We start from the raw sequence: 18,977 nt of genomic DNA on the forward strand, positions 1-18,977 counted from the left end.
TATGTTTGCCTGGGTGCCTGAAAAGAGAGTTTTAACAAATTCAAATATTTACAAAGCAAAAGCGAAGCTACGATCAAAGTGGGTAAATTTGCTTAAAAGGAAAGCTAGCAGTCCTTGCGCACACACACACACACACACACACACACACACACATTAGATAGGGGTGGGGGTTAGCTGCAGCTTCGTTCCAGTAAATAGCCAGTGCCCGTATCCATTGGAAGCAGTGCTATGAGGTGTATGAAGCAACAAGTGACCTCCACCTCCACCAATCACAGGGGCTGCACCTAATGTCATTCACACCTTCAGACAATTTTGCATGGCACACTGTGATGTGCGGCTTGGATGGAGCTGCTCGGCCATGGAAACCCATTCTATGAAGCTCTCTGCGCACTGTTCTGGAGATAATCTGAAGGACACATGAAGTTTGGAGGTCTGTAGCGATTGACTCTGCAGAAAGTTGGGGACCTCTGTGCACTATGCGCCTCAGCATCCGCTGACCGTCAGTTTAGGTATCCTATCACTTCGTGGCTGAGTTGCTGTCGTCCTCAAACACCTCCATGTTCTTATAATCCAGCTGACAGTTGATTGTGGAATATTTAGGTGCGAAGAAATTTCACAACTGGATTTGTTGCACGGGTGGCATCCTATCACAGTTCCATGCTGGACGTCACTGAGCTCCTGAAAGCAACCCATTCTTTCACAAATGTCTGTAAAAAACAGTCTGCATGCCTGACTGTTTGATTTTATACACCTGTGGCCTCGGAAGTGATCGGAACACCTGATTCCCATTATTTGGATGGGTGAGCCAATACTTTTGGCCATATAGTTTATATTTATATATCGAGTACATACATATTTAATATATATTATATAAATTTTAAATATATACACGTATGCTTATATTTATGTATACACACACAAACATATACACATATACATACATATATACATATATACACATATATATAATATTGTAGTGAGTCACGAATGTTGGGTTTTATGTTGATGCTTGTTTTCTGTGTGATTTTGGGGTTGCTTGGAATTTTGGAGTCTGGTTTGGGGTGAATGAATTCTGGTTTTTTTTTTAACCATGAAATGAGCTGGAGCATTTAGTTGTATTGCAGGCTCATATGGCCAACAACAGCTATTGCTCATTAAAAAGACGTTTTACTGTCACCCGGGTGTTTCCTTGACTAAAATGCTACATTGTGTATTTTTTCATATATTTCTTTTTTTGTGGTTAAAATGTCAATAAAGTGGAGATTACTGTGCAGTGAAATGGGAAAACCCAGAAAATGATTTTGCACTCATATTACACAATATTGGTGGTATTACACAATAACAACAGTTCATCATTACCAGTAGTAGTAGCAGTAATAGCACTAGTATTACTAGTAGTTGTAGTACTACTACTACTAGTAGTACTTATAGGAGAACCACATATGTCATGAAATGTGACTTCAAATTGCAAATAATTGCAGGTGAGGCAGTGCGCGGACCTGCCTCACCCCTCCCCCTCCCCGCAGGATGCGCGTCCCACGCAGTTTTCTACGCCGTGCGTGTCACCAGAGATGCGCAGTCACTTCCCGCATTTTTGTCGCGCCCACGCAATGCTCCGCGCGCCATCGAGGCGGCCGGGGCGAGCGGCCGTGGGGGGAGGAGGGGGAGGAGGACGCGTGGACGCGTGGACGCGTGGATGCTTGGACGCAGAAGCGGAAGAGCACCTGCAGACGAGACGACCAACCGGAAACCCGAAGTGAAAGCAAAGACGATGAAGGTAAAACTTCTTCTTCCTCTTCCATATCCCATCTAAAAGTTTCCCGCCTCTTATTATTCGACTTTAAAAAAACTAATAAATACAAAGAGTGAGTTTTTAATCCCTCAAAAGCGGAAGCCGTCATTGTCGCGTCCACGCGGGTCTCCACCTGAACGCACCTCCTCAGATGCTTCTTTTCATTTCTTATTTGATTTTTTTATTTTCTTCACCGTGCAGCTTCCGCTGTTTGCACAAAACACGTCCGTGATACGTCATTATACAGATGTGTGTGTGCGCGTATGTATATATAGATATATCACTCTTCAGCGATTATCTTTATATAAATATATGTATACATGCAATACATAAATGGACTAATATGTGAATACACAGTATGTGTGTGTGGCTTTACTATGAGCATATAAACAAATGATCTTTATTAAATATATACAGTTGTGCTCAAAATAACAGCAGTTAGCAATAACAGCTATAGTGTTTTTTTTTAATGTGAGTAAAGCACAAAATCCTTATATTTGTTATTTCCATTCATAGGGAACACTGCACGTTATATTTGACATCAACACATGAAGAAAAAAAGTATCCCTATTTTAATTGTTTTACAGAAAATAAAGGAACACATGATATTGAGCCGTTCAAAAAAATTACAGTGTCTGGATTTTTCATTAGAAGTCAAATATTTACTCAATAAACAAAAAACAAAAACATTAAGATTCAGCATTCTTGTGAATCACTAAAGTACTATTAGTTGTTTTTGAGAACTGCTTCACATCTGTGTTGCATGGACTGAACAGGTTTTCCAGCACAGGATTATTTAACAACCTTCCACAATTTCTCTGCATTTTTTGGTTTTACCTCAGACACAGCATTTTTGATGTCACCCCATGAGTTTTCTATTGGATTCAGGTCTGGGGATTGGGCCGGCCACTCCATAACCTTCATTTTGTTGGTCTGCAACCAAGATGCTGACTCTGCTACACTCAATGCTAAATTATTTACCATGAAACAATATGATTATACTAAAAACAGTGATTGTTAGTCATGTTGAACTGCTATTATTTTGAATACAACTGTATATGTACAACATATCATGTATATCACTCTTCAATGACTGTCGTTTTATATATATATATATGTGTGTGATTAAACACACACATTGGATTCATCCACAAGTACATATTTTTGCATGTGTACAATGAGCATATACACTTACAAACTCATGTTAATATAAATATGTAAAATCTACTGTATATGCACATATGTTTATGAAGCTTAAAATGCATTTATGTAATATATATGTATAATTACGAATGTTGTGCATCAATTTATATACAAATATATTTGACTATACATGTCAAATATATGTCATGTCAATATACACATTTATGTGCATGTATGTTAATCACCAGTGATAGAACATCTATACAACACACACACACACACACACACACACACACACACACACACACACACACACACGTATAAATGTGTATGTATACATGAATATGTATACATATTCCATAACCAAAGATATGGTATAGATAGAGATATATGGCAGTAACCATAGATATAATAATGGCTATATACATGCACTTTTTTATGTGCACACACACGATTCTATATGAATACACATATAAATCTATATATACATACATGTATGTACTGTATGCATTTGCATTACACAACATTTTGATAATTTATAGAAGAAATACTCGACTAAAAAAAGTTTTTGGTGCTCGAAAACGGATCAATGGGGCTTCCATTGATTCCAACGGGAAAAATGGATTCGGTTTGCGAACGGAGTCAAAGAATGACTTCAGTCCGTAAGCTGAGGTTCTTTTGCGTCCCGCATGCATGACATTTACAATGAATATTACCACACGTGCGCATGCGCACGTGCCCCCTGCGGAACGTTGATAAGGCCCTGCTTTCCGCTGTGCAGGAGCAGACCGTCTCGCTCCCCCAGGCCTCCCGGTCCCGGATCTGAACGCGATTCTGTGCGGACACCGCGATGGATAGCCCGTCCTCAGCGGTGAGGCGGCGTGCCTGGATCAACAGCTGCAGACGGTGGCCCTCGCTCCAGGGCCCGGACCTCGGGGCGCCCGAGTGCGGCCTGGGCTCGGCCTCCGTGGCCGACGACGACGTCTTCGTAGAGGGTTAGTGTGAACGCCACCCGCTCTGGAGACATTTATAAAAACAGTACATATGTTTCCTGAGCGTTTGCGGTGACTCAAAAGTGAAGTAGGCGTTTGTGACCACCACAGGATGCGTCCCGGGGAAGATCGAGAGCTGGCTTCAGAGCTGCGGGTGAGTCACCGCGCCTCGCTGTGCCGCAGGTTTAAGCTCAGACACCCCAAAGACCTGAAGGGGGAAAGTCTGGGGGTTCGTGGAAGGGGACGGACGCCTCGGACCAGCTGTTATGTTTCCAGTGAAGAGGAAGAAAGAGCGACGTGGGAATGATTTGTTGAAGGGCTGTGTGTCGATATGATCGACGTACGGATGACAGGGTGAATTGTAGTGTGTCTCGATCAGACCTGGGCGTTTTACGGCCCATTTTGCTTTTTTATCCGGCCCGCCGAACTATTTTCTTTGAATATTTTAATAAGTATTTTCAATCAGTTTGAATTGTAAAAAATCCTTATTTTTTCCTTTTTTTAAATTTTGTATGGATGATTACATACAAAATAATGCCGGTACATTTAAATGATTATTATTGATTTTAAAGTTGAAATAATATGCCCTAAAATTTCAATATTTCAATTGCAATTTTCAATATTAACTAGTTGGCCCGTGCATAAAAATTAATCAAAAACAGCCAAAATAATTGCCCGCCCTTGTTCACCCTATCTGATATATGAATGAAAGGGTGAATAGTTGTAATTTCAAAACAACACGTGAATGACTGGGTGAAGGGTTGTATGCCGAAATCATCGCTGTATGGATGAGAGGGTGAATATAATATGCGAACAAAAGGATGAATAGTTGTATCTCTCCAAGTGATGTGGAAGTGACAGGATGAATTGAATTTTTAAATGATGTGTGAATGAGAGGGTGAATTGTTGCACGTCTCTATCCGTCTCCGAGCCAACGAGCGCTGGGTTAGGCTCCGCCCCTCGCAGCCCGAAGCCGCAGGAAAACTGGGAAAGAGAACGAATGAATGAATGAATGGTTGAAAAGAAAGCATCGGACAAACAAATGCTATCTGGGTTGCGACGTGAGCGGGAAAGTAGAAACAAAAGCGCGGAGTTGTTCTTCAGCTTTAGAGGTGCTGCAGAAATAAAACAAAACGGCGAAATGACAAAGTGGCCGCTGCTCTCAGATAGCCTTTTCTTTTTATTTTTTATTTTAGCGTTTCCCCTCAGCTCCTTCATGCAAACTGTGATAAAGGCTCCGTCTTCTTCGCAGGAAACCCAAGACGAGCAGATAATTCTGATATCCTCCTCCGGCGGCGGCGCTCAATTGCTGTTTTTTTTTTTTTTTTCAAGTAAGGTCAACTTAGTTCGTGTAAGCACGAAGCGTCGGAAAATTCCTAGAATCGCGACGACGATCAGATCGGCCGTGTTTATCTTGATCGGGGAGTTCGCACGAGGAGGAAGTTGCGCCGGAGCGGCCGAGCGACTCTCCCTTTCTGATCGGGACGGGTTGAACTTGAACGTGCATCGGGCCTGTACTCATGTCACGCACATGTCTTGCAGGAAGGAGGCCGGGCCGGAGAACGCCGGCGGCCAGTGGGCTTTGGGTACGTATGACCCAAAATAGTAAATACTATGTTATTACAGCATTATTAACATGTAATTAGTGCAAATCCAGTCCTGCGCGTGAGACTGACAAGGCTTTTCAAGATTTCTTGGCCGCACACACACACACACACATACACACACACACACACACACAATCACAAAGGCGACATTGTCTGGATTATCAATCGAATGATCAGTGAAATGTCCCCCCGATTTGTCCCATGTGACCTTCTTGGATCCGTCTGCCGCCGACAACCTCGTCACACGGGTTCAGGGTGAAATTGGAGAGCGTGTTTTTTTTTGATGGCATAAAGTAATAATAAGGTTAATATAATAAGAGTCAAGTGGATTTCAAAGTAAAAGCACTTATGTTTATGATTTTTTATGAAGTTTTAGTGTGTGTGTGTGTGTTTGTGTGTGTGCATTCTTCAGATCTCATGCAGAAAGCCAACAGTTTTGAGGATGAGCTGAGCCTCGGTGCTGACGGTAAGGAAACACAAATTTTTCATCCTTTAACTTTAACGGAATTGCAGGCACACACACACACACACACACACACAATCTTACAGCTTTACTTCACCCTCTTATCCATCAGAATATATACATACATATATACATATGCCAGAACTATATATATATATATAGTTACGTATGTGTACACATATATATATACACACACACACACACACACACACACACACACATATGTAATTATGTATATCTATATATGATTATATTTTCTAAATCAGATTAATCATAGTGGATACATTTAGATGAATCAATCCAACCAATTAATCCACATTCGTGTTTAATTCTACAGTAGTAAAAAAGATTTATGATTGGAGTCAAATGATATATTTTTCTAAAAAAAAAATAAAGGGAACACTTTGAATTACATTGTGTTGTTTAAGTGTTCCCTTTATATTTTTGCACTCCATATAAACATTTGTAAATATGGATGAGCCCGAAAACGTAAAAATGACTACTTTACGAGTTTGAGTGTTGCTGGCAAAATGTTGTTTGGCCTTCAAGCTCTGATAAGTACATCTATACCTACGACCTTCAGCCGAATGGTGATTTTTCAAATGTATAGTAATAACGATAATAAGTAAATAAGCCAAGCAGGATGTTGGACCTCTGGGCGAAATCGAGCTGCGCTGCCACACTCAGCCACCGGGCGTCAGTGCCGCGCTCCATCACTAGCGCATCAGCGTAATGATCGGACATGAATGTGGACTAATGAAAAAAAACCAAAAAAAAACCCATGACATCATGAAAGGGTTAGTTCACACCCTGTTTGGACGGAGAGGAACGCCAAGACTCACCTACAACTATTTATTTCTTCTCCAGCGTCGACGCTGAGATCTGGGACGGCGTCAACGGGAGTAGGGTGAGCTGGGACTACAAACATGGCCGCCGCGATTTAACTGTCTTCGCTCGAGCGCTGACGTCCGGCTGCTCCCGACAGGACGCCGTGTCCCAAGCTGCGCCCGCCGTCCCTGAGCGCCGACCGCAGTCTGAGTTCCAGCTTCCTGTCCTCAGAGTCCAAAAGCACAAGGTGACGATGGCCTCGCCGTCCCAAAAGGAGATAGAAATATATAGATAAATATAAACACACCCGTGGATTTGGGACTGTCTTAAGGCTCATTCATGCTTATGTTACTGCCGTGATGCAGTGGACCTTGGCTACTTTGCCGTTGGGCTTTCGTGCCCTCGCTACTTTGCGGATTTTTTTTGTAATTCGGTTCTCACGATTTATTACATTAAATTAAATTAGTCATTTGGCAGACGCTGTTATCCAAAGCGACTCCCAAAAAGTGCAATTCAGTCACCAAAGATCCAAAGTACCAGTAGTTGGAAATCAGAAGTGACCACTCTACCAAATAGCCATCTCAGAACTATATACATACAAACATTAATTTCTTAGTTTTTTTTGTTTGTAGTTTTTTTTTTTGGAGGGGGGTGGGGAATTAATTGTAAAAATTGAAATTGCTTTGGCCGTGTAGCAAAGCAAATTCATCATCATTCAAGTATCGGCGCAGCAAATTATTTCCAATGGTGAGTACCCTATAAAATGATTTATTAAAAATATAAAATGTGATTTATTTCCATAAATAATTACTTTTACATTTTTATGATTCTTAATTTACTTAATGACTGTAAATTTTGTGTTGTGTTTCAATGTTTATTGTACGTTACAATTATCCAAAAGTGATTAGCGTACCGTATAAGAGTGTGGGAAGCGAAATACGACAGTAATACTTCAGTCAATGTTGGGTTAATAACAGTTAGTAAAGGGTTGAGTGCGGTTCGTTGAGGGTTAACATATCTGCAAATACCATCAAAATTATCACGTCTCTTGGAACGTCACTCGCAAAAAGGGTGAGAACACTCTACTTTCAATGCGTGCGCTTCATCGCCAGTACGTCCACTAGAGGACAGTGCAGAGTTCACTTTCAGAGAATGGACCCGTTCATGCTGGAGGAACTTCTCGCAGTTCTTGGAAGCCTCTCAAGAAGCAGTCCGTTCCTTCTCTGCAGTTGGACAACACGGGGACAGCGGACCGTAAGCCTTAAGTTTCTAGAACCATCTAAGCTTCTACTTTGAGGCAGGGTGCTTGTGGATCTCATAAACCCCGCCCACTTACCAGGCACTTTTTATGGACTGCCATTCTTAAATGAGTCCAAGTTGGCTAATAAGCTAATCAGCCCTGCCCGTTACCAGTCACTTCTTCTGGATCGCCATCTTTGAATGAGTCATGTGTTCTTCGTGGTGCAAGGAGAGGATAAAACTCTTCCACCCATCTGATAATCCACAGTTCTTATTCCCACCATGGAGAACATGAACGCTGTGGAAGCTTCCGCCTCTACGTTGTTCATGTCATCTTCCTCTTGCTGCGCTTGAGGTGCACACTATGGTCCCTTCCATGGTGTCTTGCCAACTGCAGGAATGCAGAAATAAGAGGTACCCATGGAGGACGAGGCTAATTTCTAGAACTGTTCTGTCAGGGAGCTACTAATAAAAAAACATGGTGGCCATGGAGGAGCTGGTGATTATTTAAATACCCAGAATGAGGTGACGCCGTGGCGGCATGTGGACAGAGAATTCTTCCTGGTTGTACTAGCGCCATGTTGCCTTCCTCAGTTCCTTCTGTTGGTTGAGCATACCGCTGCAGAGCATACCCTGACGCCTTCCGGTGGCACCGCCCAGTTTGCAGGGATTACAGTGTTATGCAGGAGGTGACCACCTTAAGTCTGGTTTATGACAGGATCATTGTGTGTGTGTGTGTGTGTGTGTGTGTGTGTGTGTGTGTGAGGAGCAGTGTGTGCGAGGTGCTGCAGCTGCGCACAGAGGACGCCGAGGAGACCCTGTACGAGCTGGGTTTCGGCCGGGAGGAGCCGCAACCCGCCGTACGCATCCCGCTGCGCTTCTTCAACTTCCCCTCGCAGGCTCAAGGCATCAACTTTCGTCTATTCCTGGACGCGCAGTTGCGGCGGATCCGAGAGGAAGATCCTCGTCTGTCCATTGCCAGTAAGATCAACGGCGGGCGTCTTTTCCTTAAGGCTACAGCAAATCAACCTCCTCCATCTAACATCTCTTCTCTCACTCCATGTTCTCTTTCACTGAATCCACAGATCTTCTCTTTGGCCCTCCTCTAGACCTCCTGCTTGGCAGCTCAGACCTCAGCATCCGTCTACCAATATATTCACCGTCCCTCCTCTGTACATGACCCAACCAACGCAGTCTTGCTTCTTCGACCTTCTCTCCGAAAAATATAACATCTGCTGTCCCTCTGATGGACTCATTCCTGATCCTGTCCATCCTCGTCACCCCAAACTGAAAACCTTAACATCGTCATCTTTGCTAACTCCATCTCTGCTTCCTATCTTCCCTCCAGTGCCACGGCCTCCAGACCATACAGCATAGCTGGTTCGCCCCCTGTCCTCTACACCTTTCCTTCCATTCTGCCTGATATGTTTTGATCAAACATCATGCCTGATACTTTTCTCCTCCAGTTCCAACCTGCTTGAACCCGTCTCTTCACCTCTTCCACATTCTCCATTGCTCTGGACTGTTGACACTGATCACTTAAAACCCTCCACTTTCTTTTTCTCCACTGCTTGTGGAGATGAAGTGAAGAAAGTTGGCAACCTCTTCACCCTACGCACCTCAGCATCCGCTGACCCCACTGTCAGGTTACGTGTCCTACCCCTTTGTGGCTGACTTGCTGTTGTTCCTAAACACTTCCCTGTTCTTATAATCGAGCTGTCAGTTGACTGTGGAATATTTAGGAACGAGGACATTTCACGACTGGATTTATTGCACAGGTGGCATCCTCTAACAGTTCCACACTAGAATTCAAGGAGCTCCTGAGAGTGACCCATTCTTTCACAAATGTTTGTAAAAACGGTCTGCATGCCCGGGTGCTTGATTTTATACACCTGTGGCCTTGGAAGTGATTGGAACAGCTGATTATGATTATTTGGATGGGTGAGCCAATACTTTTGCTCATATAATGTATATTCTGTCTTGCTGAGGCTTCCTCTCCTTTCCAGAGCGTACCTCCACCTCTCTAGATTTTCCTTCACCTGTCCCCTGTTCTCTCACTAGATCCCAATGCCATCTGCAAACACTGGTTCATGGAGATTGCTGTCTAACCTCCTCACTGCCAGTCTTTCACCCTTGCAAACAAGAAGGGGCTAAGAGCTGATCCCTGATGTCCCATCTCAACCTTCAACTCCTCTGTCACACCTACAGCACACCTCAGCACTGCCTCACAGCTTGCATACATGTCCTGCACCAGTCTAACATACTTCTCTGCCATTCCAGACTTCCTCATACAATACCATAATTCCTCTGTCTGCACCCAGTTGTAAGCTTGGATTATGGCACCAAAAAGGATCTGATAACTTGTATGCTTGTCATCCGGACAGGTCGTTTCAAGCAGGTGGAAGCGCTGACAGCGATGGCCAACGCCCTGTACTCCCTGTACTCGCACGTGTCCCGCACACCGCTCCAGAAGCTAGCCGCACCCGAGTTCACGCTCACCTCCTCGCCGGTGGACCGGATGGAGCGCTTCAGGAACACCCAAGCCGAGCCGCGCTCCCCCGTTGAGCGGCTGAAGGACACTGTGTCAAAAATGTGCCTCTATACGGGGTCGCCGCGGGGGTCGGACTCCAACTCGCCCCAGCCCTCGCCAAGGAGGAGGTCCACCCTCCCGGATGTGGTTGAGGCAGTGCTGAGCAGTACTAATGGCGCCGAGGGCTGCCTGGCGAAAGCGGCAACAGAGTCAGGCTCAGCTTGCGGCGATGAGAGAACAGACACCGAAGGAGCTTTCAAGAAGGTTACAAAGATTGGAGACACTGGACAAAATGGTGATGGGAACCCCAGCGTGTCACTTGGAGCCTCACCATTATTGGCGGGAAGCAAGACCGGGATGGACCGCCGCCAACTTGCGCTAAACCAAGATTTGGACTCGCGCCTGCAGGGGGGTGACTCAGCAGATTATCCCGAGCCCGTTCCTATGGTTACATGGAATCTCAGCTCTCGGCCCAAAGGTGACCATTGGCCGACGGCAGGACCGAAAGGACCTGTTGTCGCCCCGCAGCAAGGTTTGGTTCTTCATGTTCTCCTTGGGGGTCTCAATGAGTGTTCTCTCGACATACTCTCAATGGGGTTCTCTCAACGTTCTCCTGCCTGGGTTCTCAATGCTCTCCTTGGAGTCTCCCTGTGTGTTCTCTCAAGGTTCTCCCAACTGGGTTCTGTCCATGTTCATTTGCTTAGGGTTCTACCTTAGTTGTCTGACCCTCACAGATCAATCATCTAATCATCTGTGTACTGCAGCAGGTGCAGAGTGCCGGCGAATCCGATTCCGGTCAACCAGAGGCTGCGAGAACGAGAACTTCGCTGGTTCCCATCAACCAGCTGTGCAAAGGTAGAATGTCTATCTGTTCCGATGTTCTCCGTCAACATTATGAGAACCTAAAATACTAAGTGAAGGTTCTAAAGAAAACTAAAGGGGGACTTTTCTTCTCCCAGGTGACGGCGTGCAGGAGGTACATGGTTGAAGAACTCCGGCTGAAAGAACCAGGACTGATAGCCCATGTGAAGGAACATCTGCTTCCCTGACAATGGGCTGAACTTCCAGAAGGAATGAAAGCCTCGATGGAAGGGTTGGAGGTTGGATTCTTCTGGAAGACTTCAAAGTAAAGCATCAATTCTGTGGTGCTTCTGAATTAATGTTCAAAATAAAATGTGGACTCTTTTCAAGCAGAGAACTCATGGAGAAACACAGGTTTTTTTGAAGGCACCTGCTCACGCTCCAGAAACAAAGTAGGAGGTGAAGTGAAGAACACGTCCCTCCAACCGAGGACAGTTGGCACTGGTTAAGAACCCACTTAGAACCTGGAACCGCAAAGTCAAACAAACCCATTCCCTGCCGAAGAGGTCTCTGGATCAAAACCACCAACGTTATCAGAAGAACATCCATCAAATTTATTTTCGCCCGGGATCTCATTAGTTCTGGTTAGAAGTCAATATTTTATTTTCATGTTCTCATGAGTGCGTTGAAGATGAAGGGCTGAACATTTTGATTTGAACAGGGGTTACTTCTCCGCGGTCATGCCACGAAACATCAACTGTGACCTCATTCGCTCTGTCACTCACATGTCATATTGAAATAAAGCATTTGCACTCGTACTTTTTAAGACACACGACATTCACTCATTCACACATCAGAAACATGCAACCATTCACTCTCACTCATGTCACACAGACACAAAACTGTTCATCCTCTCATTTATGCATAAGACAAGCAAAAATTGAGTGTCTCACTCACACCGTAGAGACCTACAGCCATTCACCCTCTCATTTACACGTCAAACGGAGGCACTTAATCATTTATTTTCACACATCCTTGAGACATGACATTCACTCTCAGTAAACCCTCATGTAGACATACAACCATTCTGGCTCTCATTCACCTGCATGCAGACACATAACATTGACTCTTTCATTCAAGTTATAGCGAAACAACGCTCACAAACATGTCATATAAACATGCAACCATTCACCCTCTTATTCATGTCGTAGAGGCACATAACGCGGACTCTCTCCTTCAAGTTATATAAAAACACGTCATAGACATACATCATTCAGGTCATAAACAGAGATCCATCCATTCATTCTCTCATTCCCACACCTGGAGAATTCAGTGTCGCCAATGAATCTCCTGTATATTTCTGTACTGTGGGGGGAACCTGAAGAACCCTGAGGAACCCCATCCAGACACGGGGAGAACATGGGCATTCCACACAGAACCCCCCCCACGTGTGAATCCAACCCAGGACCTTCTCGCTGTGAGGAGGAAGCGCTAACTGCTAGGTTATAGAGACTCATCTAACTAATGAACCCTGGACAGGAGAAAGAAAACAGAGACAGAAGACACATCATGGGAAGTATTCATGTCAGGTGTTTCACCGGGCGATTTTTAACTCTTTATTTTTGTAATCACGGACATTTCACAGCAACTTGAAGGGAAGGGGGGGTTAAAATCGGACACTCTGAGAGCATCCAGCAAAATTCATTCACATTTTAGAAAAAAAAAAAAGGGATTAATATGATCTAATTGAACATCATTTAGACGATAAAATGTATATTTAAAGACCCGTTGTTTGTAACGACTATTAATTTCAGAGGTAAAAACCGGGATTTAGCCGAGAGTCCTTGTCTCTCCACCTGTGAGCAGCCAGGCCGGAAGTTCCTCCTCCCCCGTGAAAGGGCTGCTTCAGCTCTGGCTAGATGTTGTATTTCTAGGTACAGCGCTAAGAAGTGCGGAGGCTTTATCGATAAAAATATTCGGGGCTCGCGGGGTCGATTCGGGGACGGTAAAAACAAACAAGTCTTCATTTCGAAGGGTTGAGGTAATTCAGGTGATGGAACTCACGACGGCCTTTAGCAGCTGCGCGACGTCGCAGTCCGTGTGCAGGAAGTTAACCACGGCGGTGGCGGCCGGCCGTCACTTCCCCCCCGCCATGATTTTGAGGTACTGCAGGGCATTGTGCGCCGCATTGGCCCGGGCGGCGTCGGCGCTGGTCGCGAAGCCGTGGCACACGGTGACGGGCTGCGTGGAAAGCTCCACCAGACACTGACACAGACCGCTGAGACTGCGTTCTTCTGGAACGAGCAGGAACAACAACCCGTTAAGAAGATGATCCGGTCCGGTCGGACATACCGTCATACGGCAGACTCGGGAAACGTCTTTTTTTTGTCCCCAATTAGGCTATTAGGGGAAAATCTTGACTTACGACTTTACTTGGTTCAACGTGAGATGGGGAGAGGAGCTTTCATTTGGTCCTCAATCGCTTACCTTAACTTACTGGCTACACACTTAATGCTACAATGTAGCTCGCACACTTTTCTACACTTTATGTCTAAACTGCCATATATTGATGGAGGGCTCCTCTTTTTAAAACCATCAAACCGTCCCCAACCGGCTGTGAACGACTCTTTCGACGTCTCGTCCACTGCACCGAATGCCCCATCCATGTCTCCTGCCTTCTCACAGACGATACTCTTCCTCACCGTATCTCACTCCTTCTCCGTCTCTTCCCACCACGCATACTTCGCTTGTGTTTTTTGATGATTTTCACAGGAGTATTTACAGGTGCGTCTGTCGTTTTTTTTTTTAACGCTACTTTATGGACAGTGACCGACATATCGGTGTCAAATGCTCATCCCGCTCGCTCTGAACTCTGATCTGAGCTCGAATCACAAAGATAAAATCCACTGACGCAGCTCAGATCTTGGAAATCTCGTAAGTTGATGCGCACGTAAGTCAAGGTTCCTCCGTATTTCATTCTAAGGTTTAGTAAAATGGAGTCTGTCTCCATGGAGAAGTTAGTGTGAAGTTTGATCACGCGTTCATTTACATTTGAATTACGCCGCAAACTCCCGATTGGCTCTTGGAAGGCAGCTTTTCTTGGGAACGCCGCTACTGCTGGCGCGTCAACTCACCCAGGTCCAGATAGCTGACGTCGAAGCACTGCTCGGCGGAGAGGTCGCTGAGCAGCGAGCAGAAGTTGGAGTCGAACGGCGTGCCCAGCGGACTGCTGCGGAGCTGCAGGATTTTCTCGCCGGCCGAGTTCCGCAGAGAGTCCCACGTGCAGCTGAAGCCTTTGCTCTTCCCAGACTCTGCCCGGCTTCCCGTGTGCTGGAAGGGAGGCGGAATGACGGCACCGGATGGTCAATTTATTTACCTTCCATTTGTCTGCTTTGTTCTTCAAATACCAGCAGATCCTCCTCACTTGCTAGCAGCTCTTTGGACCAAAGACGTGTTTAATTACTGTTCACTCACTCATTCATATGTCACATGGAGACATACAACCATTCACCCTCTCACAATGTAGGGCCTCCAAAGAACCTCCTGCATGTGTTTGCACAGGGGGAGGAACCCCAAGCATCCGAGGGAAGACTCCACGCAGAAAAGTGGGAATCTGACCGCATTCTAGCGTAGCTTTAGTAGCCCTTATTTGCTCACTTTTCATTGCAGCTGAGAGCATTTTATCAATCTTCACCTTCTACTTCAACAGATAAGATCTGACATTTCAGCGTCGCTCATGCTTCGATCGGCTTTCAGGACCTGGGAACAAATCAATCAGGGTTCTACAAGAGCGATCCCGATGCGGGATTTTCCACAGCGACTATCGACAGCTCACCATGGCAAATGTGTCGTCTTCTGCGTCGGCGTCGTTGCTGGTCCTCAGGTCCACGGGGACGTCGTGGATGCGCGATAACATCTTGGCCGCCGCGTTCCTCTTGGCCAGCTTCTTGGACGTGCCGCTGCCTGGGCAGAGATGGGAAATCACCGGTCCTGCCACCATCACATTTAGACACTTAAACAGAGATAAAACTCGTCCCTCTCCCTCTCCGGGAGAGGAACCGACGAGATGTGCTCTACCAATTTCCATGAATCTCTCCACCCTGCAGGTCATGGTGAACTCCTTGCGATGAGCCGGCCCGGACTCCTGTGTTACCGTGTACTCCGGCAGACGCCACCCTTTCTGCACCACCAGCTCCTGCAAGGGCGGCAGAAAAGAGGGAAGCCTTGAGCGCCGCTGCGATGGGACAGAACAGCGAATCGGCAGCAGGAATACATGCGTTTGGACATTCGTCCCGGCCCTTCAAGCTCTGCCTCATCACCTGCAGAGCTCCCACTGGGTTACACTCAGACTGCTGCGAGCTGCCAGAGGTCTTCATCTCTGGCTGGGAGCTGCATGGATGGTGAGAAGACAAAAGACATGGAGATGTGAACTGTAAACGACCTGCACGCACCTTTCTTTACTTCACCAACATAGATCATTCGCTGTTTATGTCAACAAAGATGCATGTCTGCTGATATTTTTGGCACTTCAGTTTAAAATTCCTGATGTACATGCTGCTTCTTCACTTGCTGCTTATCATTACTATGATTATATTTGGGTTTCCGCCCCATGGTGGGCCTAATAAAGGACAATCGTATGTGATAACAGGAAACTAAGACACTGTACTGACAGATAACTGCTGCTAGACTGGAATGTGGAGCTAAATCTGTTTCCTCTAGCAACATCAACGTTGAGAAAAATTTAAAAACTGACCCGTCTCCATCGGTCGGCACGTCGACCCCAGTGAAGCAGTCTACTCCAACTCCGGCAGGACCCCCCAGGCCCCCTTTGAGCATCTTCAGAGCAGCCTCCGCTGCTTTGTGCTTGGCTGCCTTCTTGCTGGGCCCCTGGCCGGTGCAGCTGATCTCTCCGACGGAGACGCGGAACGTGAAGTTGGGCTGGTGGGCCTGTCCCTCTGCCTTCAGCAGGTCATAAACTGGGGTCTTGCCTATCCGCGTTCCATACTCCTGCAGCAGACTGATCGGCGTCTTTCCGGGATTCACAGCCAGCATTTGCTCAATACTGAGTAGGACAAGAAAAGCACAACAACACGCAGTTCAGTGAGTCGCTGGTGATTCTCCAAAATGGTGGAAAGAATCCCAGCACATCATTTAGGAAAACAACACAATTTTCTCAGTACATTCATGTCAGTAAATTAAGATGGGGCTGTCACATGCCTGAGGTCATTCGAAGGAGGACTCCCCCTCATTTTTAATGCGCTAACTTGATTCTTTTTACAGTTAAAGATTTAAAACAAGCCACCAAAGAGAATAGTGTTTTGGTATTGATTGAGTCACTGAGTCAGTCACCTTGTTTGGAATTCATCAACTGGTCTCTCAATGTAATTGACCAAATTTTCTTCACGTGTGGACAGGGTAAAAGTGAGTCCTCGTACGCGGACGGAGCGTTTATAGCCAGATACACGATGGACTCCTGGGGAAGTGGAGGATCGTGTGCCTGTCGATCCATTCCGTGGAGGACACTAAAGACATCCTACATAACCGGAGGTATGCTGCTGTTTGGAGCTAGCGGTTTCCTGATTTATCGCAAAATTTTGATGTAATGTGCAAGGCTGTCAACACTCCGATTCAAATGATAAGCAAGCACTGTTGAAGACAGGATGGACGTTTTGAGGACGGATGCCAACTTGGGAGAAGTTGACGTTGATGTTACGCAGAAAAGATGCCCAACCGCCTCCATACCCCTCAACCTGCGAACTTTGTCTCTGAATCAGAACCCTCCGAAATCGTCTCCACGGCAACGGCCGCGTCTTCTGCATCACTGTCGGGCAGCAGGCAATTGGGAGGGACTGAATGGAGACTGAAGTCCGTGGGCTCACTTATACATGCACACGAAGACACATAATGCAGACACCCTCTCAATTCAACACCTTCTTGGCTCCCTCCCCCTCTCTTTCCCTTTCCTTCTTTGACAATAAGGAGGCCAGTGCGAACACCTGTTAGGCAGCATGCATGGCCTCCAGTGTCTGTGCTGCAACACCTGGCCACCCCCCACCTACACGTGTAAATCTTCAGTACTGTTGTAATGTCTTATTTGTACTGTATTACTTTGTTTCTAATGTGCTGAGGCTTTTTTTTCCTAATCCCACACTGCGCTCCTCTACAGGAGACTAGTTTGGGAGTGGCTTTTCCCCCTCTCCTTCCCCCTTTCCTCTCTTTTCTTACACAACATGACGCCCTCCGCGGCAGACGTGTTTGTAAAGTAAGAATTTCAGTAGAAGGGGGAAACACATTTCCACACTGTACATATGACAAGGAACGTTTTGAATCTTGTTTCTGACCAGATAGACTGCTCTGAGATACCTAGTGATTCGAGTTACTGAGGGAATCGTTCATGTTGTTAAAAAAGGGGGGCGTAGTGTGTTTCTTCAGCTCATATTGAAAAAGCCAAAGGGGGGACATGAGTTGAAACAAAAATGATGCTCTTCCCACAGGGCTAATACAGTTATTAACTTAATATAATTACACAAACACAGTGAGGACAGTATTTTACATATTGTCTGGCACCTTAATTGCAGTGAACAGGCTCGCAGGAGCGAGTCATCAGACGAGGAATCGTGAGTCATTAAAATTGTTGTTTTGAACGATTCGTTCACGACTCCCACATCACTATAACGGAGGACGACGATAACGTTTTTGAGTAATTACAGGAAATACTTCTGATGGAGGGCTGCTTCTAAGACACCAACATGAGTTTATTAACTGAACCGTTTGGCTAGAAGCTGATATAAATGCTAATTTTCTTGTCATTCGTCCTATTTTGGAGTTAGCACAGCAGAGGATGGTGTTTCAACGCAAACAGGGATGCTAGCTGTTTTGGGCTAACCGAGAAAAAACGTTTCGTCGAGCTAGCTACGGGATGAAATAGTACCCCCCGCATTTTAGTGAGAAACAAAGCTGGAAATCAAACAAAATGCGTGAAAACAAGGCTCCGTGCCGACGACAGCGTCTACCTGGAGCACCCGGAGTTTCTCTTCCAGCTGTCCGATGCTGTCTCGTCGTTCATTCCCTATCTCACGCAGACGGAGCCGGTCGGTCGATTTCGTATGGGGGGGGAATAAAAAAGGGAAAATAACATAAAACAAAATAAAAAAAAAATCCGCCGTCCCCCCCCCCCCGCCGGAAACAGCTTTCATTAGACGGTGCTTTCGCGGACGAACAACGGGGAAGAGACATGTGAAGAGCGCCGAGTTCCGTCCGCTCCGACTGCTCTGGACGCGGCGGGAGGGGGCTGGACCGGGCCGTGGATCCGCGCTCGCCCGCAGCACACTTATGACGTACGGCGTCCGTTCGCTCATCCCCGAGCTCCCATTGGCCGAAATCGATTTCCAGGGTTGCGGCTGATTGGTTAAACGCGACCCGGACGTTTAACGACGTCATCACGTCGACGCGGAGGCGCGGACGTTGTTTTATGTTTAAAAAAAAAACAACAGAAACGTTGTTTTGCGTTGACACAAACTAAACTAGTTTCAAGTAAAACTAGTAACGGGTAACGATGTATTTATTTCCAGTATTGCACATA

The 18,977-nt window shown here is 45.8% G+C and overlaps 2 protein-coding genes across 3 annotated transcripts; one reads left to right on the forward strand and one right to left on the reverse strand.

The window, feature by feature from the left end:
- Positions 1-1,649: 1,649 nt before the first annotated feature.
- On the forward strand, positions 1,650-12,213 carry tespa1 (thymocyte expressed, positive selection associated 1). 2 transcript variants are annotated; one of them, XM_086149719.1, is made up of 11 exons: positions 1,650-1,777; positions 3,717-3,930; positions 4,039-4,081; positions 5,470-5,513; positions 5,947-6,000; positions 6,865-6,904; positions 6,983-7,072; positions 8,837-9,045; positions 10,449-11,126; positions 11,359-11,449; positions 11,554-12,213. In XM_086149719.1, the coding sequence occupies exons 2-11, from the start codon at positions 3,786-3,788 to the stop codon at positions 11,555-11,557; spliced, it is 1,398 nt and encodes a 465-aa protein (XP_086005845.1). In that variant the 5' UTR covers positions 1,650-1,777; positions 3,717-3,785; the 3' UTR covers positions 11,558-12,213. The 2 variants fall into 2 exon arrangements, with proteins under 2 accessions (XP_086005845.1, XP_086005844.1); XM_086149718.1 differs by having other exon boundaries at positions 1,652-1,777; positions 8,834-9,045.
- Positions 12,214-12,974: 761 nt separating this feature from the next.
- Positions 12,975-18,709, reverse strand: tarbp2 (TAR (HIV) RNA binding protein 2). Its single transcript, XM_086149723.1, has 7 exons — positions 18,409-18,709; positions 16,149-16,457; positions 15,715-15,784; positions 15,473-15,590; positions 15,231-15,358; positions 14,530-14,725; positions 12,975-13,689 (listed from the first exon to the last, which is right to left on the reverse strand). Exons 1-7 carry the CDS (start codon positions 18,459-18,461, stop codon positions 13,532-13,534), a joined length of 1,032 nt encoding a protein of 343 aa, XP_086005849.1. The 5' UTR covers positions 18,462-18,709; the 3' UTR covers positions 12,975-13,531.
- Between the last annotated feature and the right edge of the window lie 268 nt (positions 18,710-18,977).

The sequence above is a fragment of the Fistularia commersonii genome, chromosome 7 (genome assembly GCF_037954325.1).
Source record: "Fistularia commersonii isolate RoL2024-O1a breed Wild chromosome 7, RoL_Fcom_v1.0, whole genome shotgun sequence".
In the NCBI taxonomy this organism is placed as follows: Eukaryota; Metazoa; Chordata; class Actinopteri; order Syngnathiformes; family Fistulariidae; genus Fistularia; species Fistularia commersonii.

Coding starts and splice junctions, on each gene's coding strand:
- tespa1 (XM_086149718.1), top strand. CDS start 3,786: ATGGATAGCCCGTCCTCAGCGGTGAGGCGGCGTGCCTGGATCAACAGC. Junction 6,001..6,864: donor GCTGAGCCTCGGTGCTGACG/GTAAGGAAACAC, acceptor TTTCTTCTCCAG/CGTCGACGCTGAGATCTGGG. Junction 11,127..11,358: donor TGTTGTCGCCCCGCAGCAAG/GTTTGGTTCTTC, acceptor TGTGTACTGCAG/CAGGTGCAGAGTGCCGGCGA.
- tarbp2 (XM_086149723.1), bottom strand. CDS start 18,461: ATGAACGACGAGACAGCATCGGACAGCTGGAAGAGAAACTCCGGGTGC. Junction 15,591..15,714: donor ACCCAGTGGGAGCTCTGCAG/GTGATGAGGCAG, acceptor CCGCCCTTGCAG/GAGCTGGTGGTGCAGAAAGG. Junction 14,726..15,230: donor AAGACGACACATTTGCCATG/GTGAGCTGTCGA, acceptor CCTCCCTTCCAG/CACACGGGAAGCCGGGCAGA.